The following is a 25,745-nucleotide window of genomic DNA, read 5'->3' on the forward strand; positions in this document are numbered from 1 at the left end:
CATTTATTTGTAAAAGCAATTCCCAATGGAGCAGAGCTTGTATCCATAGAAAGTAAAGCGGTGATCATTCAGAAGCCCACATGCAGACATCAGTGAAACCCAGGGCAAAAGCAGACAGACAGCTCTGCTGCAGACACCCGGAGAGCTACCAATCCTGCCAACTGCAAAGCAAAATGTCCTTTCCGCTTGAGAACACAGATGTACCGAGATGTCCTGCGAGAAAGAAATTTGGTCTGACATCCACGATGAAGTGATCAGGGAACAGTTGAGGGAGCCTTTTTTTCTCTTCTGGGTGGCTTGTCAGCTTCCCACAGATACCCGGCTAAGAGCTGAAGTGGCCTCCACCCTCCAGCGGCAGGGGGCCGTGTCACAGCCCAGCCCGCTCACATGCCCATCCTTATGCTCTGAATGATCTGGAAGATAGCTGAAGGAGGGAAACAAAACAGACAGCTCAGACACCAGACAGCACACAGCTGGAAACCCAGCCCCACCGCCAGCCCTGCTTCTGCTGACCCCGGGCCCTGGACCTGTTAGCACACAGCTGATTAGATATTTCCTAACAAGGAGTTAAGTTAACAAGAGGTCAGTGAACTTCTTTAAAAAGGCAGCCTTGCTCTGTCTGCTGATGGATGCCTCGGGGATTTATGGATAACTCCTGCTAATTCCACCAGGAGTGAAGGCCAGAAATCCCTCAGGCCCTGAGAGGTTTGGCCCTCTTCCCCAGAATGTTCTGATGCTGCTGGGAAGCGGGGGGACAGCGCTTTCGTGCAGGCAGGGCACTCATTTAACAGGTCAGAGACGCTGCCTCTTCAAAATGGCTGTGACCTGGAAAAGAAGCTGCCCTTGAACTGGAAGGAAGGCCAGGTGCTGGGAGCAGACACGTGGAGCTGGGCCCCCGGCTGCTGATAACCTTTGATACAAGTGCATCTTCAGGCGGCCTGGAACTTTCTGAAATTCGACTTGAAATGCACCGAGAGCAACACTGATTTATTCAGTGCACCGTCTTCACTAAGTGGACCGAACTCCTTCCTGAAGGGTTGGGTAGCCTGAACGTCCACAGACAATTCCTGGGACTCCCTCCCCTTATTCTGGTAAGAGCTGGTTGGATAGCACCCAGCCTGGTTTGGTTTATAGGGTTTAAATGTGTTCCAGGGGACGAAGGTCCAACTTCCTTTTCCACATCCTCCCCAGATGTGACATACACAATATCGGTCAATCGTGATGAAGACAGTCATGATAATAATAGCAATGAACACATATAGAATGATTTTTTTTTTTTTTGGAGGGGCAGCTGGGTATCATGTAATCATGTGTAAAAACAGAACAAGCACAGAACATTCAGGGGGCTTACCCCTTCTCTCCTTCATAAAGTCATCCTGGAATATACCCAGGAATGCTGCTTCCTAAGTAACCATAGTGAAATACGCTACCCAGAACCCTCGAGAAACAAAGCGTTTGACATTTTATCAAGTAACGTTAGTGAGCACATACTATGTGCCAGGCACTGTGCTTTGGGGATCCAAAGATAATTCACACCGAGGGCCCCGGGGACTCTTTCTTGGACAGCTAGATTTGAAGGGTAGATAAAGCACTAATGTAGTTGGTTTTTTATAAACTAAAACAATCATCACGACTTTCCTAAATTGGATATACACCCAACATGATTTAATATTAAGTTTTCATGAATGTCCAGTGTGACCATAATAAGAAGTGATAACTAATAAGACCCTGCTGTAATATGGTTATAGAGGATGCACAGCGTTTGATCTGATCCCAAAATAGCTCCGGTTGGCTGTACTTCTTGGGCTCTCATTTCTGCTTCTTAGCGGTTATTTGGTCTCGATGATTCTTATCTCTGGTCACATCTCTGGTGCTACTACACCAATCTGCAGTGGGCCCTCTTCTATTATTATGCTACTGTAGACTAAGCTGAAAACAAAGGCTGTTAGAACTATGTATAAAATTAGAGTCAACCAGTTGTGTGTGAAGGTCGGAAAGACTCTTCTCTAGATAAAAGAGTTAATTCAACAGGTTGTGATATTTAACTCTGGTTGTGCTCAGAGGTTTTCTTGGCTTATTCTCATCTGGGGGGTGGCCCTTAACAGGAGAAGTTGCTAGATGGATGAGAAAGTACCTTACCCAAATGTATAAGCCTGCCGGAACACGGATGTTTCCACCCTCCTCTACCAAAGCTAACAAGGAATAAAAATCAAATAAACATTTCTGTGTTCTGGCTCCGCAGGAGTGCTGGAAGACAGCTGTATATTCAAGCACATTAGGAAAAAAATATTTACATCTACCGTGCCTCAGGCTTTGTTCTTGGGATCAGGAAAACATCCCTAATTTGGACAAACAGGCTTACTTTAGAGGGGAATGTTAGGGTCAGAGGGAACTGGGTTTGAATCCCAGCTCTTGTGAATAGCTGTGTGACTGCATGAATAATTTAACCTCTTCAGTTCTGTCTCCTCTGCTGTGAAATGAGGACCATGCTGCTTGCAGCGTTAATACAGGGATTAAATGGTCTGACATAGATGAGGTTCCTCACACATCAAGGTTTCGGTGCATGGGAGTCATTGCTATTATTACTGTTACTATTACTACAATGATGGCTGCTGCTTCCATGTATGAACATGCATACCAGAGCTCAGGTGCTACCTGCCACCCTCTAGAGGTGTGAATTTTCGGAATTCACTAACTAGTTCTGAGCCCTGATTTCTCTATTTATAAAACTGTAGATAATATGTACCTCAAAGGATTGGAAGGAATAAATATGAGGACATAAGTAAAATATCTGCCCATAATAGATGCTCCAAAATATTATTTCTCCCTGAGATTTATTCGTAGACAAGGAATCATTATCAGCAGGATATAGGTCAATGAATACGAAACAGGCTGTCCCTTAGTCCATCAGACCCTATTAAGTTAATTCATGACTTCAAAAGTGCTGGGTAACGATAAAACCACTCAATTCTTTTTAAGGAACTGCTGCAAATTTCTCTTAAGAATCCCAGACAAAGTTTGCTGGCCTCAGAGTAGCAACACATATTAAAACAACTTACCTATTTCTGAGTCTGCTTTAAAAACTAATAAAAGATCATTCCTGACCCTAATTGAATCCATGAATTAACAGGTAAAAATCTGATGGGCTTTAACATGTGTACAGGCGACCCTTTAAAATTGAACCCTCTTGGAGAAATTACTTTGAATAAAGTCTATTTTAAGTTCACCATTTGCCTCCACCTCTAAGATAATGGAGAGATGGTTGTGTTTTATGATTCCTTTTTCAATGTCTTTATGAATTGTATCCCTGTCTTTAAGAAGGCTTGTATCAATGTCAATGTCTTTAAGAAGCCTTCACCATCCTATACCAATTATATTAACTGTACTTCTGTGTGCCCGCCAGTAATGACCCGCCCTACAGCCCTGGCCTCCCCGATGCTGACTTTCTGAGGCGGTGAACGGGAAGGGAGCCAAGAGTGGGTTCAAAGTGGGAAAGGAAGTGGGGAGTCTAGACCCTGACAAGTTAATAACTTAACAGAGGGTGAACAAAGCAGAGAAAACAGCCGAGCGGGCTGCAGGAAAGGCGCTGTGGGCAGGCGAGCCAGCAGGGAGGACGGATGCCAAGAAAGGGAAGGATGGCAGGCATTCGAGGTCAGGGGATCTGGCCTTGGGCAGGTCAGAGGTTCAGGAAGATCCAGGCTAGAGTGGGAACTACAGAATCTGAGAGCCTCCACACTCTCCCACCTGTACAGGATCCTGGTCCTTGGTAACCTCGGATGATCACGTCTCTCTTTTATTCAACCATTCCCTTTCAATGAAATTCTTAGGGTTTAACATGCAAGAAGCACTTGCAACTCAAAAATCAACCAGAACAATCCTCCTGACTCCACATCTCCCATCCACATGTGCCCTCTTCCTCTTTACAACCATTTCCAAAAAGCTGTCTAAGTCCTCACTTTCTCCATTTCCTTACCTTTGGGTTCCACCTCATTCCACTGCATTCTAGCTTCTCTCTTCACTCCAGTGAAATAGCTCTTGCTAAAGATACAAATGACCTTCCATGTCACTTAATCCAACTAGCACCCTTCAGCTGCCTCTTGTCATGCACCCCTACTTACCATCGCTGAGCGCTCCCTCCTGGAAACTCTCTTCCCTTGGCCTCTGTGACACACCATTCTCCTAGTTTCTAGTTTTCCGCCTCCTCTTTGGCTCTTTACACTAAACGTGGTTTATGGGGGTCATCCTAACTCCTCCTGACCAGTAAACAAGAATGTTGAAGTTCTGCAGTGAGCATGCTGGCTTTCTTCTCTTCATTACATTCCTTCTCCCAGGTGATCTCATCCCGGCCCACAATTTCAGTTGCCACTTAGCTTTTGATGACTCACCCATGTGTGTTGCCAGCCCCGACCTCTCCTCGGAGCTCCAGATCCACACCTTCCACCATCTAATTGATACCTACACACAAGTGGCTCAAAGGCACGTCAAATGCAACAGGACCTTCTCATGATCTCTTCCCGTTGCCAAGCTTGGCACCATCATCTTCCATCTTGCACGTACACCAAAAATACCAGAGTCATCCTTGACACCTCCGATTGATGACCAAGACCTGTGGGCATTACCTAATAATCTTGTGATTGTGCGTCTTTCGCTCCATCCTTCCAGAAACCACCCTAGTCCAAGTTACCATCATCTTTGCCCTGACTCCTGAGGTGACCTCCACCGGTCTACTCTTGCTCCTCCTTCAATCCTTTCTCCGTACTCTAGCTAGAATTATTCTTTAAATAAAAACAAGTGAGATCGTGCCCTCCTTGAGTTTCTAACACACCAGAAGCATTCTATTGCCCAATCCTTGGTGAAGCCTCCATGACCTGCATCTCCTGGCCCCCGGCAACTTGTCCAGATTCACCTTCTCCACTCTCCTCCTCTCTTACGGTAAGCCCTCCTGTTTTTAAAAGCTCCCTGCTCTTACTACTGGGCTTTTACACATGCCAATCTTTCTGTCTGAAATACTTTCCCCACTCTACCCTATTGCCTAGTTTTTACTTCAAAATTCAGAAGTTATTTCTTCAGAGAAGCCGTCTTTGACCATCTGGAGCAGGAGTTCTCAAACTTAGGTCTCACAATCTCCTGAAAATGTTTGAAAACAGACACTGGACCCCATCCCTAGAGTTTCTAATCCAGTGGGTCTGGGGTGGGAACTGAGAATGTATATTTCTAACAAGTTCATAGGTGATGCTAAGGCTGCCGGTCCAGGGACCACACTTTGAGAACCACTTCCCTAGAGCACACCAGCCCTTTGCATTACAGGCACACCTCGTTTGATTGTGCTTTGCCGATATTGCGATTTGTGTTTTTTTTCTTTACAAATTGAAGGTTTGTGGCAACCCTGTGTGTAACAAGTCTATGGGCAACACTTTTTCCAACAGTATTTGCTCACTTCGTGCCTCTGTGTCACATTCTGGTAATTCTCACAATACTTCAAACGTTTTCATTATTATTATATTTGTTATGGTGATCTGTGATCAGTGACCTTTGATGTTGCTGTTGTTGATGGACTCACTGAAAGGCTCAGATGATGGTTTGCATTTTTCAGCCATAAAGCATTTTTTAATTAAGGTATGTATACTTTTTTTTTAGACATAATGCTATTTACTGCATGCTTAATAGACTACAGTATAATGTAAACAAAACTTTTATGTGCACTGGGAGACCGAAAACTCATGTGACTTGCTTTATTGCGATATTAGCTTTATTGCAGTGGTCTGGACCCGAACCTGCAATGTTTCCAAGTTTGGCCTATATATGCTTTCACAGCCCTATGTCCCTCTCCTTCAAACATTTTCATGCCTGAAATTTTACATGTTTCAGCATAATTATTTGTTTGACTCATCTTTCTTCCCCACTAGACCACAAGCTCCAGGAGAGCAGGGATGGTTTTGCTCCCAGCTCTACCCCTGGGCCTAAGCTCAGCACCGGGCACATAGTAGGTCCTCAGTAAAAATTTACTGAAGAACTGAACGGTGAAAAATTGCAAACAGCATGGAGGAAAATACATTTTAAAAACCTCAACTGATTACTCTTCAGACCTAAAGAATCAGCATCAAATGGCGACCTTGAGATTCAATTGCTCCAAGAGCTCAGTTCTTGAGGGGAAGTCAAGTCACAAGTCAAGAACATAAACCCCTTAAGGCCGGGAGCTGGGCCAGCCCAATCCACTCTTCCCTGGGCACTGCCCCACCCCAGCTAACTGGGAGTGCCCAAAGGACACAGAGATGACACAAGTGGATCCCCTAGGAGACTGTCAGAAAGCTGGAACCCTGCCAGACAATGGGGCCTTCCGAAAACGACATTTATTGAAAGTAAATGGTTGACGATAAGCGAGATCAAGGGAGTTGCTGAGAAGAGAGATCAAGACAGGCCAGAGGAACACCCTTTAGGAGGATAAGCCGACTCTAGAATTCACACAACTTTGATTATTTTTCATTTAAAAAATTAAAAAAATGAAAGCATTGGTAAGAAAAGTATGGGCCTTGAGAAAGATAAGCAGAGATGTTAGGAGACAAGACATCGCCAAGGTGGGTCATTAAGCTCCCTGAAAGAATTAGCACAAAGATAGTCAAAGGCAAGATGCCACTTCCCCATGGCTTCTCCAGAGATGGAGAAGACAGGAAAGAGAGGGAAGCCAGGGATAGGTGAGGGCAGGAGGGCACTATTAAAAGAGAGATCGTATTAGCAAAGAACGGGATGCTCTCTCCACATTAAGATGGCAGACAGCAGAAGCACTCTTCCGAGAAGGAAACCATACACAGACCCAAAGGGCCCCAGGGGCACAGGGCCACAGGGCAGAGCGAAGCACACGACAAGCGAGGTCGTAGGTCACCTTGAGGGAGCCAGTGGCTGATGAGACATCTTTTCCAGACCGTCCATCTCAGATCCTGAGGCAGGAGTTCCAGAGCAGACGCATGTCCTCAAGCTTTCCTTTGTGGTGAAACAGAAAGGTTTCTCCCAGGGCTGCTCAGTTCCTCAAACTTGCCAATCTTGGGGCTGTGACTCCCTCTGGGTGTCACAATTTCAAGATAGTTCGGGCAGTCTCCAGGAAAGGTCAGTGCTTATGTGGTCGACCTGCAAACACGGTGAATTCAAATTTGCCCTGGAGCAGGTGTCCAGGACAGAGCAAGGGGACGGAGCACCCCGGTGGCCCAGTCAAGAAGCAGCCCATGGCTGGGTCAGGGCTTTATCCACCTGGGAGCACACCGAGAATGGCCGTCCATCTGGAACCTCTGGACAGCACACATTTTCTGGCAGGGAAAGTAGGAGATGTTTTAACAGGAGTTCTTTTCAATACACAGTCATATGCTAAAGGCCTAAAGTTGGCGGAAAATCTGCTCCATGGTATTTTGGGGGAAATAGTAAGAGAGAAGGATGCAGGATAATAGAAAGCAGATGGGTTTGCAGTTTAGGTTTGGGTACTAGCTCTGTTTTTAGCTACGGGATGCTGGTGGATTTCCTCTTTGAACCTCTGTTTTGTGATTTGGAAAAATGAGTACCATAGCTTCTTTGTAGGGACTGTGTGATGAGAAAAGAAAATATAAGTGTAGGACCTGGCATTATAATCAGTACTCAAGTAACGGTAGCCAAAATAGTTGTATGAATAGATTCTGCTCACCCCCATTGGCTAGTTTTTAAAGAGTTCTTTCTAGAAGGAGAGAAGAGGCTCCAGCTCTAGCTGTCCCTGCAGAGGTGACACCACTGACCTCTGGCCGGCAAACCCTGCCCTCTACCTATCCAGGTGGGAGCTGGGGTTCCTGCAGCTTCCCCAGTATCTCAGAGCTCTGCTCCCCCAAGTTTTCTCCCCATCACAAAGGTCAAAATGTTATCTTTCTTTCCTTGCAAGCATTCAGAATCTTGGCCGGCACCTTGCCAGGGGGGTTGAGAGGCAAGGAGACAGTGCAACTAAGGGCCGTCAACATAATGACAATAACAAGAAACATTTGTAAAACTATTACCAGGATTCCACTAAACGTGTGGCATGCGTTGTCTCATTTAATCCTCAGGATTGATTTTCATGAGGATCCTAGGAGTTTTCAGATAGGATCCTACGCCTTTTAAGAATGGAAGAAACTGAGGCTTGGAGTGGGCGTGTGGGTGAGTAGCTTGGACAAGGCTGCATGGCTAGTAGGTGGCAGAGCCGGGTTTCCAACCCAAGGAGGCTGGCCCCGGAGCTGGTTCACACAGGACTGAGTCCTTTCCCTCTTCACAGCGTCCTTAGCAAAACAGCCAGTCCGAGGGAGGGTGGGGCTGTGGGCTCTTCCAGAAACGGAGGGGCCTCCAGCGCATGCATAAAGGGAGACCACTGGACCACCTGAAACAGGAGGCCCGGAGGACAGGAGGCATTCAGGCACAGCTTAGAACATCTCAGGGAATCACTTTCCTTATCTGTTCTGAATAGGTTGTCCTGAAAAACGGTCCAGCCCGTGACACGTTATCTCTCCCCAGTCCTGCCCTGGCAGGCAGAGTGCCTACCAGATACAGGAGAAGAAAACACACAGAGACACACGAACACACACACAGACACACACAAACATACACATACACAAACAGACACAGACATAAACACAGACACATAACAGATCCTGCTTCAACCAGAACAGCTTTTCTTTTGTTTCCCTCTAAGATTTGAACAAAGAGGTCTACTACTTTAAAAAAAAAAAAAAAAAGTCTACTGCTTTAAAAAAAAAAAAAGAAAAGGCTAAAACCAAGAGTTTAGCCATTTTGCTCTCAAAATACACTTATTTTTTTCTGATTATACAAGTAATATATGCTCATTGACAAAATTGGAAAATATAGAAAATTAGGAAGGAAATAAGTCACTGGTTAATCCTATTACCCTAGAGGTTTCCCTTTGATGGGGGATATAAGCTCATCAGTTTCAAGAAAACCCAGACTTCAAGAACGACTAAAATTCACATAATCTCTAATTAGGAAGTGAGTATCAGGTTCGGCCAGAGAGAGAGAAATGCAATTGAAACGAGGGATAGATGAGGGAGAAGTAGTCTGAGGGAGGGAGGTGGGGTGTGGCTGGCATGTAAGTTTCCCTCTGAGAATCACAGCACGATGGGGATTAAATGGTGGTTCCACTGACCCCGGTTGGAACCTCAGTGAGGGAGGAGGACAGAGAAGACTGCTCTCAGCTTGCTGCTTCCTGTTCACACCCAGGGACACACCTGGGCTCAGGAGAGGTGAACGATACAACAGGATCACAAGACACACGTAAGCGCTAACATACTGTCTGGTCAACCGCATGGGAAGGGAAAGACCTACTGTCACTGAGTCCAGGTGAAACTTCTAGCCCAAGAGGAAAGTCAAAAATGCTGAAGACAGTTGTCCTGTGAACACTGCGGCACTGACACTATAAGGTGGGTAGGCCGGGGTTGGGACCCTGCTTGTCACTGCCGTGTTCAGGCCAGACATTACTGATACACAGCAGCATACTTGCCACAGAGCTCTGGGATGGCCTCAGAACCCTTCTCCACAAGGCTCCTGAAAGAGATGAGGACAAAAGGGAGAGGAAGACCCAGGGGCAAGGGCCGTGGGCACAACCAGCAGGACGGGCTTCATCCATGGTCCCGGGAAGCACACGCAGACAGCAAGTGTCTCGCGCAGATAGCAGTTGGCGTATCTGTGTGACGGCATCTCTGCCGCCTCAGACGGACATTCCGGGTCACGCTTGTCTCTGAGTCTCGAGATAAAAACAAGTACTCTTCAGAAGCTATCAAACAGTTCTCTAAAGAGGCAGGCTTTGAAACCGGGGACTGAGAGTCAGGACGAGCTGCTTATCTGGAAAGAGGCCCCACCGCCTGCAGAAATGGAAGATAATATTTTTATAAAAACAGGAGCGAAAAAACGGCCAAGTCTCTAAGAGGGGGGTGTTTAAACCCTTGGGGCTTCAGTGTGAATCTGCGGTCCTAGGAGATCAAATAAAGACAAATGCAACCAGTTAAAAAGGCCCAAGCAAAAGTCCTGGGTCAAGATCTGAACAAGAAAAGTTTCTGGCCTGTTTGGAATAATCATCTGAGGGGACCCAGAAGAGGTATCTGACTAAGAAACAGGTTTTAGATTTCTGATGGAATGTATATAATACTAACAACAATAAGGCTAGTTTCCAAATTAAACCAGACAAAGCAAGATATGGCCCTGAGATGTCCTATCTGGACATTTCCATGTCTCAAAGGAACGCTGTTCGCCAAGCTTTTGCATCTCACAAAGAAAACTTTCTTTTTTTTTTTAAATAGCAAAACGGTGGTGCATTTGGGTTGCTTTAAGGGAATAAAACTTAGTTTATTTCTGATATTTAACTTAAAGTACAAACCCCTATTCATTGATTTTAGTGTAGCTCTGGGCGCTTCCTTTTTTCTGCCTGGGTCGGTCTGAAAGATTCTGATGCTTTATCGTGGGAACATAGTCTCACCCACTGGGAGTGCTATCACTGAAATTGCTCACACTCGTCCTTGGAGTGAAGAGGCGGGGTCTACAGCTCTCTGGAAGGTCAAGACCAACGTGAGTGGCTGAGCCTGCCAGGTGAAGGCATGGCCTGGGAGGATGGAAGGCAATGGGAGCCTGCAGTGTCCATGACACACCTGCCCCATTCATGGTGCCACTACTTTACATGAGGACGATGGGGACAGAGATGGTGGTGACTGAAGCTGCAGGTTTCAAGCGTGCTGTGGGCCAGCACTTACGTCCCTGGAACCATTCAGTACCAGGACAACCTCTGGAGGGGCTCCTCCTATCCCCGTTTGATGGATAAGGAAATCAATACAGAGAGAGTAATGAACTTGTCCAAGGTTATTCAGCAGAAACATAGCGAATCCAGGCTTTGAACCCACATCTGGCAGAGCCCCAAACTATCCTCCCCTCTGAAGCCTCTTATCCATTTACTGCCAGTTGGTCAGTTTTCAAAGAAGAGACCTTTTGCAATCCTGGAAAGTGGAAATTTCCTTCCTCTGAAGAGGGGTGTATTTAGTATTTGGATAACGTCCTCTGACTGGTTACAGCCATGGACTTGGGCTGGACTGGGGCCTCCCTGGTGAGGGGTGGGCATTCCCTGGGCACGTGTTTTTGTGCCAGGGGTCTCTGGGTGCCTGTGTGCTGTGTCCTCACTGCTCCCCTGGTTCCTCTTCCTTCCTTTTCGTTATCTGGCTCTTATCAGCACCAGCGCTGCTGGCACGAGAGGCATGTGTGGAGAACAAGGAAGGCCAAGGAAAGGAGCCGAGAAGGAAGGGGTCAAGAGTCTGCTGTGACACATCACTCCCCATAATAATGGGGTCCCGTAACCTCTTGGAGGTTTGTTAACTTGTTTTGCCACGTAAAATGGAGTAAAGGTGACCAATAAGTGAGCCTATACTTAAAAGTCAACATTTTTACCATTCTTCATTTTTTCCCAAAAGATACTAGGAAAACAGATAAAACCTGCATTCCTTGTGACTTGCCTGACCTGAAAATTTATTTACCCTAGGTACACTGACAGTATTTCTATAATTTTTATTTTTTAAAATTAATTAATTAATTAATTAATTTTTGGCTGCGTTGGGTCTCTGTTGCTGCGTGCGGACTTTCTCTAGTTGCGGCGAGTGGGGGCTACTCTTCGTTGCGGTGTGCGGGCTTCTCATTTTCGTGGCTTCTCTTGTTGCAGAGCACCGGCTCTAGGTGCGCGGGCTTTAGCAGTTGCAGCATGTGGGCTCAGACGTTGTGGCTCGCGGGCTCTAGAGCACAGGCTCAGTAGTTGTGGCGCACGGGCTTAGTTGCTCCGCGGCATGTGGGATCTTCCCGGACCAGGGCTTGAACCCGTGTCCCCTTTATTGGCAGGCGGATTCTTAACCACTGCACCACCACGGGAGCCCTCTATAATTTTTTAAACTGAAGTGTAGTTGATTTACAATGTTTCAGGTGTGTACAGCAAAGTGATTCAGTATATATACATATTCTTTTTCAGATTCTCTTCCATTATAGGTTATTACAAGATACTGAATATAGTTCCCTGTGCTATACAGTAGGTCCTCGTTGTTTATCTTTCTTATATACAGTAGTGTGTATCTGTTAATCCCAAACTCCTAATTTATCCCTTCCCCCTCTCCCCACTCCCCTTTGGTAACCATAAGTTTGTTTTCTATCTGACACTATTTCTAAAAAAGAGCCCTTTGCCCAGCCCACCGTCAATTAGAAAAGTGGATTTAATAGAGTGAGGTAACGAAAGCAAGAGAATCAGATCAATGATCAACATCTTCACTACTGTTAGAAGATTTCATATTTTTCTTATCTGTATAAGGATCTACAAAATATGAATAATTAACCACATGAACTCAGAGAGGGTGAATGACCTCAGAGGTATCCCAGGGACTTGGTGAAATGGAACTTCAGCCTGGCACACGGGTGTATCCTGTTCAAAGGGAAGGGACCCGCTGGACAGACACAGGACGGGGTGTGTCTGCAGAGGCATGGAAATCCCGCCGCAAACTCCAGTGCATTTTGTGCGAGCGTGACAGGCAAGGGCAGGGCTGAAGGTGCTGTTGTGCACACTACAGATGATGGCAGGACGCTAGATGGGGCGGGTCTCTCCTACTTTGTGCTACAAAAGGGGAACAGAAGCGAGCGAGAGCAGTGATAAGGGGCTTCAATCATCCAGGCACCGAGAAGGCTCATTATGTAAAGCAGAGGAACTGATAAAGGGAAGAGCTAGATTTGAGGAAATTGCATTTTTTTTTTTAACATCTTGATTGGAGTATCATTGCTTTACAGTGGTGTGTTAGTTTCTGCTGTATCACAAAGTGAATCAGCTATACCTATACATATATCCGCACATCCCCTCCCTCTTGCGTCTCCCTCCCACCCTCCCTATCCCACCCCTCTAGGTGGTCATAATCGCATTCTTTTAAACGAAGAGAAGAGATAGGCAGATAACTGAATCACTTAGCTGTACAGCGGAAATGAACACAACACTGTAAATCAACTATACTTCAATAAAATAAATTAAATAAAAAAGATAGGTGGGAGCCTATGGTCTGCGACTCTGAAAAGGGAGGAACTCAGGAGGGAGAGTAGGAGCTGCAAGAAGAACTGAATCGTGACTAATCCCAGAGACGTGGCAACGGGTATGAATCTAAAGGAGCTATTGTGTTTTTCGTGACGTGTTTGGTTTAGAAAAGGACACGGACAAAGATAGAAGGAAGGGCACAGTACCAAGGACGAACTGAGAAGAGTGACACATTTCTGTGAGAACAGAGCTTGGCCTGAGCTGAAGCTTGCAAAAAAAATGCTAAAGTTGGCAAAAAAAAAGAAAGGAAAGAAAATAAGAAAAAAAGGGAGATGGTGGTGGATTATTTTTAGATATGATTTTAAAAAGGAGGAGGGCCATTGCTTGGGGATCATGATGGCATGTTAACAGAGGATAAAGTTAAGAGGACCCAACTCCCCGTCTGATGTCTAGCCTTTCCGTAGAAGCTAGTGGTCTTTTAACTAGATTTAAAGACGCATCCTTAGAAGAGCGCCAGACATGCAGGCAGGGGATGTAGTATGCCAGTAAGTGGTGTGTTCTCTTGGCCACTTTAAGTCCAAATCTCCACGCCCTGCAGGCTCCCATCCCAGGCCCCTGGACAAACCAGCAAGAGAGGATAGCAGAGACAATGTACTTGATCCCTGAAAAAACTAATGGAGACTGGGAAGGTTCCAAAAGATTGTTGTCAGCAAATGTCCCAATTTACCCAAATGGGGGGAAAGATACAGTTCCTACTATGTGAATCAATAAGCCTGGCAAAATTTTAATTAACATGTAATTTAGAGAAGGTTTTTAATCCCTTTGGAAAAGATGGATATTGAGAACTAGCACAGGTTGGCGAAAAATAAGCCAGACTAAATGACTTATTGGCTTTTTCCCCTCTCCTATATGCTACCTAAGGGCACAGACCGGACAGGGCCCCGGTTACTGTGTATCTTGAAGCCAAAAAAGAAAAAAACCCAAAAAACAAAAAAAAAAACACCAGCTCTGTATCTATTTAGTTCTTGACAACAAGGGCTACATGATGACCGAGGCTCACAGATCCCTGTGATTGGGCTTTGGCCAGTCTTGAGCCTGTCGTACTATCTCAGGCCTCTGTGCCTTTGGCATGCAGTGTTCCCTCATGTGGAATAACCTTCCCTTTGTCTGGCTGTTTGTCCTTCAAAACTCGGCTCAAATGGCACCTTCTCTGGGAAACTTTCTCTTCTGCTCAGTAGGAATTAGAAGGCCCTGATATAGTCTGACTGTGTTTTCTGAGATCCACATGTTGGAATCCTAATGCCCAATGTGATGGTGGTAGAAGGTGGGGCCTTTGGGAGGTGATTAGGTCCTGAGAGTGGAGTCCTCATGAATTGGATTAGTGCCCTTGTAAGAGAGACTCTACTGAGCTCCCTAGCCCCTTCTACCACGTGTGGATGCCATGTGAGGATACAAGGAGAAGTCTGTGATTGGGAAAGGGGCACCCAACCGATCACACTGGGACCCGAATGGGACTTCCAGGCTCCAGAACTGTGGAGCAATCAATTTCTGCTGTTTATAAGCCACCCGGTCTCTGGTAGTTTGTTATAGCAGCCCGAACGCACTAAGACAGTCCCTTGTCCACGCTTGCCAAGCTCTCCGGGTGCTCTGCTGTCAGAGTGCTCTTTTCCTGGGAGCAACGACATGTTCCTTATCTGTCTCCCCAGTGCCAGCTGCCCCCTGAAGGAGTTTGTATCTCCAAAGCCCGCACTGTGCCAGGCACACCAGGGACCCTCAAGATACGAGGACTGCTTGCAGGAGTTTTGCTGAGAGGTTCCAAGTCAACCTGAGGGGAGTTGTCTCTAATTGTTTTCTGTGGGCTTCGCCAAATCTAGACTTTTATCAGTGCCTAGGACGAATAACATACTTTCAAGAAACCATAAAGCTGGGAGAGAGAGATAATTAGATAAAAGGCTCAAGGTTCAAGATCTAACAATCTACAGGTTGGCCATAAAGCCTGAAAACGGAGATCACTTTTTTTTTTTTAACATCTTTATTGGAAAACTGCTTTACAGTGTTGTGTTAGTTTCTGCTGTATAACAAAGTGAATCAGCTATATGCATACGTATATCCCTGTATATCCCCATATCCTTTCCCTCTTGCATCTCCCTCCTACCCTCCTTATCCCATCCCTCTAGGTGGTTGCAAAGCATGGAGCTGATCTCCCCGTGCTATGTGGCTGCTTCCCACTAGCTATCTATTTTACATTTGGTAGTGCATTTGTCCCAGCTTACTCTTCCCCTTCCCTGTGTCCTCAAGTCAATTCTCTAAGTCTGTGTATTCCTGTCCTGCCCCTAGGTTCTTCAGAACCATTTTTTTTTTTTTTTTTTTTTTTTTAGATTCCATATATATGTGTTAGCATACGGTATTTGTTTTTCTCTTTCTGACTTACTTCACTGTGTATGACAGTCTCTAGGTCCATCCACCTCACTACAAATGACTCAATTTCATTTCCTTTTTTGACCGAGTAATATTCCATTGTATATACGTGCCACATCTTCTTTATCCATTCATCTGTCGATGGACACTTAGGTTGCTTCCATGTCCTGGCTATTGTAAATAGTGCTGCAATGAATATTGTGGTACATGACTCTATTTGAATTATGGTTTTCTCAGGGTGTATGCCCAGTAGTGGGATTGCTGGGTCGCATGGTAGTTCTATTTTCAGTTAAGGAACCTCCATACTGTTCTCCATAGTGGCTGCACCAATTTACATTCCCACCAACAGTGCAAGAGGGTTCCCTTTTCTCCACACCCTCTCCAGCATTTATTGTTTGTAGATTTTTTGATGATGGCCATTCTGACCAGTGTGAGGTGATACCTCATTGTAGTTTTGATTTGCATTTCTCTAATGCTTAGTGATGTTGAGCATCTTTTCATGTGTTTGTTGGCAATCTGTATATCTTCTTTGGAGAAATGTCTATTCAGGTCTTCTGCCCATTTTTGGATTGGGTTGTTTGTTTTTTTGATATTGAGCTGCATAAGCTGCTTGTATATTTTGGAGATTAATCCTTTGTCAGCTGCTTCGTTTGCAAATATTTTCTCCCATTCTGAGGGTTGTCTTTTCATCTTGTTTATGGTTTCCTTTGCTTTGCAAAAGTTTTGAAGTTTCATTAGGTCCCATTTGTTTATTTTTGTTTTTATTTCCATTTCTCTAGGAAGTGGGTCAAAAAGGATCTTGTTGTGATTTATGTCATAGAGTGTTCTGCCTATGTTTTCCCCTAAGAGTTTTATAGTGTCCGGTCTTACATTTAGGTCTTTAATCCAGTTTGAGTTTATTTTTGTGTATGGTGTTAGGGAGTGTTCTAATTTCATTCTTTTACATGTAGCTGTCCAGTTTTCCCAGCACCACTTACTGAAGAGGCTGTCTTTTCTCCATTGTATACTCTTGCCTCCTTTATCAAAGATAAGGTGACCATATGTGCGTGGGTTTATCTCTGGGTTTTCTATCCTGTTCCATTGACCTATATTTCTGTTTTTGTGCCAGTACCATACTGTCTTGATTACTGTAGGTTTGTAGTATAGTCTGAAGTCTGGGAGCCTGATTCCTCCAGCTCCGTTTTTCTTTCTCAAGATGGCTTTGGCTATTCGGGGTCTTTTGTGTTTCCACACAAATTGTGCAATTTTTTGTTCTAGTTCTGTGAAAAATGCCATTGGTAGTTTGATAGGGATTGCACTGAGTCTGTAGATTGCTTTGGGTAGTATAGTCATTTTCACAAAGTTGATTCTTCCAATCCAAGAACATAGTATACCTTTCCATCTGTCTGTATCATCCTTAATTTCTTTCATCAGTGTCTTATAGTTTTCTGAATACAGGTCTTTTGTCTCCTTAGGTAGGTTTATTCCTAGGTATTTTATTCTTTTTGTTGCAGTGGTAAATGGGAGTGTTTCCTTAATTTCTCTTTCAGATTTTGCATCATTAGTGTATAGGAATGCAAGAGATTTCTGTGCATTAATTTTGTATCCTGCTACTCTACCAAATTCACTGATTAGCTCTAGTAGTTTTCTGGTAACATCTTTAGGATTCTCTATGTATAGTATCATGTCATCTGCAAACAGTGAGAGCTTTACATCTTCTTTTCTGATTTGGATTCCTTTTATTTCTTTTTCTTCTCTGATTGCTACAGCTAAAAACTTCCAAAACTATGTTGAGTAATAGTGGTGAGAGTGGACAACCTTGTCTTGTTCCTGATCTTAGAGGAAATGGTTTCAGTTTTTCACCATTGAGAACAATGTTGGCTTTGGGTCTGTCATATATGGCCTTTATTATGTTGAGGTAGGTTCCCTCTATGCCTACTTTCTGGAGAGTTTTTATCATAAATGGGTGTTGAATTTTGTCAAAAGCTTTTTCTGCATCTATTGAGATTATCACATGGTGAAAACATAGATAACTTTTTTATACAGATGGATTTTTCCTCTTGATTTTCTGTGGCCTGCTAATGGCATTTTTTTGGTTTGTTTGTTTGTTTTTTGGTTTGTTTTGTTTTGGGGAGAAAATCAGAGAGCGATCATCTGAGGCAATGCATCACAGATGACTATGCAGGCACTGAGGGAAATGCTGCATTGATGCACCACATTCATTGCAATTTTTCACAGTGCTCTGAACTATGCATTGCTAATGCAGGGCAATACACTGAATACATCATGTAACGTCACTAACCATACTGTACCTTATTACGTAATATCAGTAAGCCATTTATTATTTATGTTCTTCTATGTTTCCATACTTTATGGCTACTCTGTAGAAAAACAGCTTACAACCAACAATGAAATTAAAATAGAAATGTTCATGGAGCTTTATATTAGGTCTAAAAAAAAAGTCTATTTAATATCTACAGCATGGGGAATATTTGGTTTTATCCATCCATCCATCCATCCATCTAACCAACGAGATTAAACACTCCCTATGTGCTAAAAACTGTGCTAGTATCTAAAAATTTAGTGGAAGATAAATACTGTCTTCCCTAAGCTTATATCCTAGTAGAGAGAAATGGATAATAAGTAAGCAAATTAAATAATTTCAAATGTTGATGAGGGCCATGAATAAAATAAAACAATGTGTGATGCAGATAGGGGACAACTTTAGATGGGAGGGTACAGAGATGCATCTCTGAAGCTTGCAGGAAGTTGACGTGAAGAAGAGCTTGGTGGGTCCTGGCTGGCCATTAGCTCTCTGTAAGTCTAGGAGGTGCTGTGATTGTTAAAAATAAACTGCAAGACAAAGGATTAATCTCCAAAATATACAAGCAGCTCATGCAGCTCAGTATCAAAAAAACAAACAACCCAATCCAAAAATGGGCAGAAGACCTAAACAGACATTTCTCCAAAGAAGATACACAGATTGCCAACAAACACATGAAAGTATGCTCAACATCACTAATCATTAGAGGAAAGCAAATCAAAACTACAAGGAGGTACCACCTCACACTAGTCAGAATGGCCATCATCAAAAAATCTACAAGCAATAAATGCTGGAGAGGGTGTGGAGAAAAGGGAACCCTCTTGCACTGTTGGTGGGAATGTAAATTGATACAGTCACTATGGAGAACAGTATGGAGGTTCCTTAAAAAACTAAAAATAGAACTACCATAAGACCCAGCAATCCCACTACTGGGCATACACCCTGAGAAAACCATAATTCAAAAAGAGTCACGTACCACATTGTTCATTGCAGCTCTATTTACAATAGCCAGGACATGGAAGCAGCCTAAATGTCCATAGACAGATGAATCGTTAAAGAAGATGTGGCACATATATAGAATATATGGAATATATAACTCAGCCATAAAAAGAAATGAAATTGAGTTATTTGTAGTGAAGTGGGTGGACCTAGAGTCTGTCATACAAGTGAAGTAAGTCAGAAAGAGAAAAACAAATACCATATGCTAACACATATATATGGAATCCAAAATAAAATTGGTTCTGAAGAACCTAGGGGCAGGACAGGAATAAAGATGCAGACGTAGACGATGGACTTGAGGACACGGGGAGGGGGAAGGGTAAGCTGGGATGAAGTGAGAGAGTGGCATTGACATATATACACTACTAAATGCAAAATAGATAGCCAGTGGGAAGCAGCTGCATAACACAGGGAGATCAGCTCAGTGTTTTGTGACCACCTAGAGGGGTGGGTTGGGAGGGTGGGAGGGAGATGCAAGAGGGAAGGGATATAGGGATATATGTATACATATAGCTGATTCACATTGTTATACAGCAGAAACTAACATAGATTGTAAAGCAATTATACTCCAATAAAGATGTTAAATAAATAAATAAATAAACTGTTTGGGGCATATTAATAAAAGCAGGGTTATGAGACAAAAAGCAGGGACAGACCTATTATCTCTGTAGCAGTGGCACCATTTCTAGACCAACTTCTGCAGTTGCAAATGCAATACTTTAAGAGAGTCATGGCATGTATAGAAGGATCTAGAAACTACATCTTATGAGGACAAGGTTGAGAGAACTAGGGAAGTTGAGTTTGTAGAAGGAGTCACTAGGCAGTCATCTTGAAAATATCCAAAGAGTCAAGACGTTCAGAAGCAAAAGAGTCCAAGCTGTGTGGTTTTCGGCGTCCACACCTGAACTACCGAGAAGACAGCACAGTGTGGTTCAAAAGAGGGGAGATGTTTCCAATAGAATCAGAGCTGCACAGAAATGGGATAGGCTTTTTGAAGGAGTGAGCACTCCTGAAGTATTCCAGCAGTGGCCGGGTAAACTCTATTAAAGATGAGGGATCCCTGTATTGGACAAAAGACTCCCTTTGAGGACACATCTTTAGGGATGGCGTACACTTTCGTTTCTTGGAGTGGAAGATCTTCTCTCATCTTGGAATCATCTTTTAAAAAATTGAGCCTCACACAAAGGCTTGTTTGGCAATAGTGCCAAGACCATCGGATCCCTCCTTCCTCCTAAGAGCTTTTGTTTCCTTGGAAGAGTGGTCTCCTAAAGATCAGAGGCACCTTCAGTCATGGGCATCTCTTGCCATTGGGGAGGAATGATGTCTTCCTGGGAGGTCTAGATCTTTGCAGGAAGATGTGGACTCCTCGCCTTCCCTGCCTTCAGCAACAGTGAAGAGATGGAGGATGGGAACATCTAAAGACCTACCTTGTTGATAGAAGTGACCTCCACTCACCAGTACTTCAGAGACCCAACCCATGGGGACCAGGAATTAAGTCAAGGCTCCCAATTACAGAAGTCGACTAGAAACAACTGCATGATCCTTCTGGTCAAGTCTGCACTGTGTGTGTGTGTGTGTGTGTGTGTGTGTGTGTGTGTGTGTGTGTATGTAAGTAAAGCTCTCTTAACTTGCCACCTTCCAGCATCAGGTGACTACACCTCGAGGCTCAGGTCAAAGGCTCTGTTTTACTCAGCATCTCTGCAGAGCTTCCCTTAAGGCCTAAGGCCTCTCCTTCTCTCGGGAATGTGGATTTATCTCAGGCAGACAGGTGCTCCACTTTCTGTTCCAAATGCCCTTTTTAGGTTAGGTCTTCAGAGAAAGCTTTAACTGAACTCTGAAGTGTAGCCAGCCAATTTAATTGCTCACTGTAATCATTTTATGATTATGATTTGATAGCATATCAGTTCTGTCTCTACTCTGTTTGCTGGAATGGAAATGAAATCAAAACCTATTAAGATGAAGACTTCGGGCAGCAATTAACTTGAATCCCAGACCAATATAGTTTTTGTCTATTTACCTTGAGAATAAAACATGTGTTTTTAGAGGACAAAGGAGACCACGGGATATAAGGGCAGCGAGAAACCCATACCTGAGCCGCAGACAACAAAAACAAACAGTGCCAACAGCCATGGGCCCACAGGATATTTCTCCTCTTGCGGCCTCTGAAAGGGAATGGGAGAAAGTAAGATTAGCTTCATTCATTCAAGAAACATTTACTGAGTATGGCTAGTCACTAGACACCTCTGTGAATGAGAGCGACCCAGTCTCAATGCCAGCGGGCAGATCTAGACGAACAAAGTCAATTTTAAGGGATCAAGATTGGTTTGGGAAAATTCATCAATAACCTTACTTACACGCCTGTAACTCAATGAACTTGGTGGTTCTTAAATATTCTGGGGACAGATGAGGTATAAAAACACAAACCAATACAGTGACTTGGGAAGCCAAAAATGATATTACTAATCATTGCTTCTGTTGGCTGAAAGCACACTTCATGCCAGGCACTCTAGAAGGCAGCCAACATCCGCGATCTCTAGCACTCACAACTCCACGCAAGGCCAGTATTATCATCTCCATCCTGTACTTGAGAAACTGAGGCTCAAGCTTTGCTAACTGGAACAAGAGGCACATTTAGGTCTGTCTCTTTACGGAGCCAGGGGATTTTCCTCCAACAGATTCATCTTGAATTCCTGCATCCGTGGCTTCCAAGCAGGGTCACAGAGCACCGCCATTTTCTCAAAACTTTCTAAGTGCTAAAAACCTGGGAAGCCACTGCAGTGGAAACCCTGGGAACAGTAGACGCACCACAGCAGCTGTGTATGGAGATGAGGGGAGCGGCATTTTGTAATAAACCTCCTAATTCTTAGTGAAGCTTATGCTTGGGAGAAATCTCAACATCCCCGGGAAGCACAAGGGGACTGCGGTCCCCACACGGACCAGCCCTGCGTACCTCCTGCTCTTCTCAAGCCAAAAGCACAGACGTCAGAGGAAGGTCCCTCTGCAACTCCTCTGGGTCTGTGTGCAGGTAAGGCTTGGTCCTTACAAGCAAGTCAATCAATGGAAAACCAATATTTTCTGAGAAAGGCATCTGAAAATGTGGGGAATTTCTCAAGTGAAAAGGGAAATGGTAGAGTGAAGGAAAATGAAGAACTCACTAAATATTCCCTCATTGGCATGAGCCAAAAATAGGCTGTGGCCAACATAGGTTAGAGAACTTATTTTATCATAGACAAGGCAACAGTTCTTTGGTTCTCAGCTTACCTCTTCCATTCTTAGAGAACCTTCTCTCTTCTACCTCAGTTGAGTTCACTTGGCACTTAAATCACCAAGTACTTTTTTTAGATAGCATTTATCACAGTTTGTATCTCGATGTTTATTCTTGTGATACTGTGTTTGATGTCTGTCATTCCACTCGACTGTAAGCCCTGCAAGGGCAGGCACTGTGTCTCTTTCGTATATCAATGTATAGCAACGTCTGGCCCAGAACTTAAACACAATAGATGCTTCATAAATGTTCTTCGAAGAATGAACAAGCATACAAGCCCCACTAAATACGATGTCTTAGGTCAGCTAGAGTAAAGAAAGGGTCTAGGAAGGATATTGGCTCTTTTAATACTTCCTAATTGGTGATAGCGTTATTCCAGCATTTCTCTTACTAGAGAAGTATGGATTAGTGTCAGTGGCAGGCAGAATCTAAGGATTAAAACCACTCACTTCTCCGACCTTGACCACTTGTATCTACCAACACTCTTGTATGGTGGCAAATCACACTGCAAGGGAATAGATGGTTTCTTTTGACTAGAAGAAAGACAAAATCAGTCTTAAATAATTGCATAGGATAACTTTAATCAGCATTTGTACTGTGTCATTCTTTGGCACTTAAGACCAGGTCAAGATCAGAGCAAGTAAATAATAGAGGTATTAAATAAAGTTACCTGAACAGAGTGTGACATTCACCCCTCTGCCCCTTTGCCAACTTCCTAATCACTTGTGATAGTTGACCAGAAACAAATTCTGTTGCTGTCATCCCACTGATGCTAAACGAAAAAATTCATTTAGTTCTATCTCCAGCAGAGTCAACAAGTGAATCCAGGAGCCTGTAGATGGATTTTTGGTCTCATGCAGATACCAAATGGAGTCATTTATGTTTTCCTTTGCAGAAAAACTCAAATTATCAGGATACAGAGCTTGCATCCTGATAACACAAAATCCTTTTTGATGACATTCCACAGTGAATCAATATTATTTGGGGACTTTCAGAGCTCAAGAACTCCTTGGCTAGTCATAATACCACTATATCCTTTTTTGAGAGCTTTGAGTTACTTTTTTGGGGAAGCAGTGCCCAGCACAAATCTGTTGGGACAATTCACCTAAGCCTGAATCTATTGCTGGGAAAGGTAAGAAAAGCAGTAGAATCCTGCAAATGACACGGTTCATTACCAGCAGGAATTTGTCACTCCCTGGGCTCCAAAAAATGGACGGCTTTCCCTGTGATAAGATACCAGCAGGGTAACTCAGAATTCTGAAATTTAAATTGCCCTTTCATTCTGAAGAAGTTACTACTGTATAATCATGAAATGATTATTCCATTTCTGTTATCTGGGAGAACAGTACTGATTCACTCCGTAGCTGTAAGCTGATAATGAAATACCCAAGCATCTATATACAATTAAAAGAGTTTATTTCTGAACAATTAGTCTGAATTTTCTGTTAGAATCTGTTCATGTGTCTGCATTTATTGAATTTCATTCTGAACAAGTTACCCCTTACAAGTTACTTCTTTCAAAGTATAATCATGTTTGATCTCTAATTAGGAAAAGGAGATTTAAGATTTAAAGTGTTTCTTTTTGAAAGAGAATTTCATTTTTCTTTCTGGAAGCTGATTCATTTACAATAAAGTTAACCAAAAAGCCTTTCTAACCAAGGGAAAATAAACTTACATTGTGGCTTGGTTTGGAAACCTTTCATTACAAAGTTAGTAGGACCATTTAGAAACACTCATAGGTGCCAGGCACTTCTGAAGGGCCCACTCCATGGTATATCAGAACCTATTAAAAATCCACTCAGACCATACATTAAACATAATTTGAAAATACCTCTGAAAGTTAAGTTGAACTGCAGTCAAGTTGACTACATTTCCTAGATATTTAAACAGCTTTTTCTCCAATTTTTCCATTTTCTTTTCTTATTTTGGAGCCAATCATTTTTGTTTCAGGTACCAAACATTTTCTAGTGGTCTTGAGAAGCTAGAAGTGGCAGACACTGACTTTACCAAGCCTAATGGGTAAAACAGCTCTGCAAAGCAGTTTCTGTTTTGTCGTTACTTCTGCAGTCAGATCAGTTGTCAAATGAGAAGAATTAAGTGACCTCTGTTTTTTTAGTTCACTAAAAGGAACCACACAGCTAGAAATTTTCAGTAAATCAGCTAGTCTGTATGATATCCTGGGAAGAATTGATCTCCTAGGGATATAAACCCCGAATACTTTAACATCCATTAAAAATTGTTTTTCAATGTCAATTTGGACAGCAAGTTTTTTTTTTTTCTTTTCCTGAGTAAAAATAGGGAAAACAGAGATCTATGTGAAAAATAGTTCCAATTCAATGGCATATTGGCATTTTGCTGCCCAATAACAACTAAATGATCTAACTCCCAAATGAGAGAACTTCCAGCACAACTTAAGCTTGTAGCTGCCTATAAAGATCCAAATTTGATGCTAAGGTTTCTCTGCCATAGTACTGCTTGGTTCTGCAAGAATTCTGGTGTAGAGATTGCAGATCCAGCTTTGTGCTCAGTTAATCAAACCAGCTTCATGCCTTTGGCTAAAAGCAACTGCCTCATCAAGTCTGCAAGCTCTTCCAGCCAAACCTCAAGTTTCAGCTGAACTTCCACTGAAGTGTCTGGGATAATAGATTCCATGCGCCTTTGCTCATACACTTGGAGACCAGCACTACTCAACAACTCTTCCGAGGGCTGCCTCTGAATGTCCAGGATCATGGGCCTGGCAATTTCTGTTGAAGATCATAAAAACAAACAAACAAACAAACAACACACACACACACACACCCCGTACTTAAGGCACAGATTTTACGTAAGCATTGTTATAAAGCTTTAGTCTACAGTTTTGGAGGTGCAGAATGCCTGGCAATAAGCTAGTCTCTAAAGTTCTGGAACATACTATCAGGATGAGCCGGAATTGACGAGGGGAACAAGGGGAATGTTGCTTTTAAACTTTCGCCGAGTGGTGCGAGACCTCACTGGAGAACAGGCAAAAGAGGAGGATGGAGGGAAATACTGGGCTGAACAGCATTCCTAATTCCCAGTTTGTACAGGGAGACCATTACAAAGGGGCAGGAAAGAAAACCTTATCTTGGTGTGTCTGTTGGAGATGGAGGGCAGGGGATGAAGCCTAGGAGGGAGACGTGGCAAAGGGCCTCCCTTTACTCATTCATTCATTCATTCATTCATTCAACAAAACCGAGCTAGCACCTCCTAGGTTCCAGGCCCCGGCGTCAAGCAGTTGGTTTAACTGTTCCCTGAAGGATGTGAGTTTCGTCTTTCCCCGAGACAAAGGCCCAGTTCTCTCCTGGGGAGGCCCTTCTGCGCCTCCGCGGTGGCCCCAGCAGCCGCTCCCAGAGGGGCCACAGCCAACCCGGGCCCTCTCCGCTCCGGCGAGCACAAGTCCGCGCCGCGGGGAGCCCGGCCCTCAGCGCCCACCGTGCGGGACCCCGCGGGAGGGGCAGCCCGGGGCGCTGGGGAGGGGGAGGCTGGCCCCGCGCCCGCCCAGCCCGGCCCGGCCCCGCGCCGCCCGGTCAGCGCCGCCCCCGCCTTACCAGGGTTTTGGCTACATTCCCCCTCTGGGTGATATTTTTGCTGTGCTTCTCGTTAGCCATCCGGATGCGCTGTTTGGCCACCATGGCTCGGGCGCTAGGAAACGTTCTCGACTCCCACCTGCAAGGATTCCCCCCGCCCAACGTGAGCCCCCGACAGGGCCGAGC

At 44.1% G+C, this 25,745-nt stretch overlaps 1 protein-coding gene across 4 annotated transcripts; it reads right to left on the bottom strand.

Moving 5' to 3' along the window:
• Positions 1-25,745, bottom strand: SERP2 (stress associated endoplasmic reticulum protein family member 2). 4 transcript variants are annotated; one of them, XR_011071028.1, is made up of 4 exons: positions 25,581-25,745; positions 20,839-20,911; positions 6,881-7,122; positions 1-424 (listed from the first exon to the last, which is right to left on the bottom strand). XR_011071028.1 is itself a non-coding variant. In XM_068526742.1 (3 exons), exons 1-3 carry the CDS (start codon positions 25,662-25,664, stop codon positions 384-386), a joined length of 198 nt encoding a protein of 65 aa, XP_068382843.1. In that variant the 5' UTR covers positions 25,665-25,745; the 3' UTR covers positions 1-383. The 4 variants fall into 4 exon arrangements, 2 of the variants coding, with proteins under 2 accessions (XP_068382843.1, XP_068382844.1); XR_011071027.1 differs by having other exon boundaries at positions 6,881-7,298; XM_068526742.1 differs by lacking the exon at positions 6,881-7,122.

Source organism: Eschrichtius robustus, chromosome 18 (assembly GCF_028021215.1).
Source record: "Eschrichtius robustus isolate mEscRob2 chromosome 18, mEscRob2.pri, whole genome shotgun sequence".
NCBI classification, from domain to species: Eukaryota; Metazoa; Chordata; class Mammalia; order Artiodactyla; family Eschrichtiidae; genus Eschrichtius; species Eschrichtius robustus.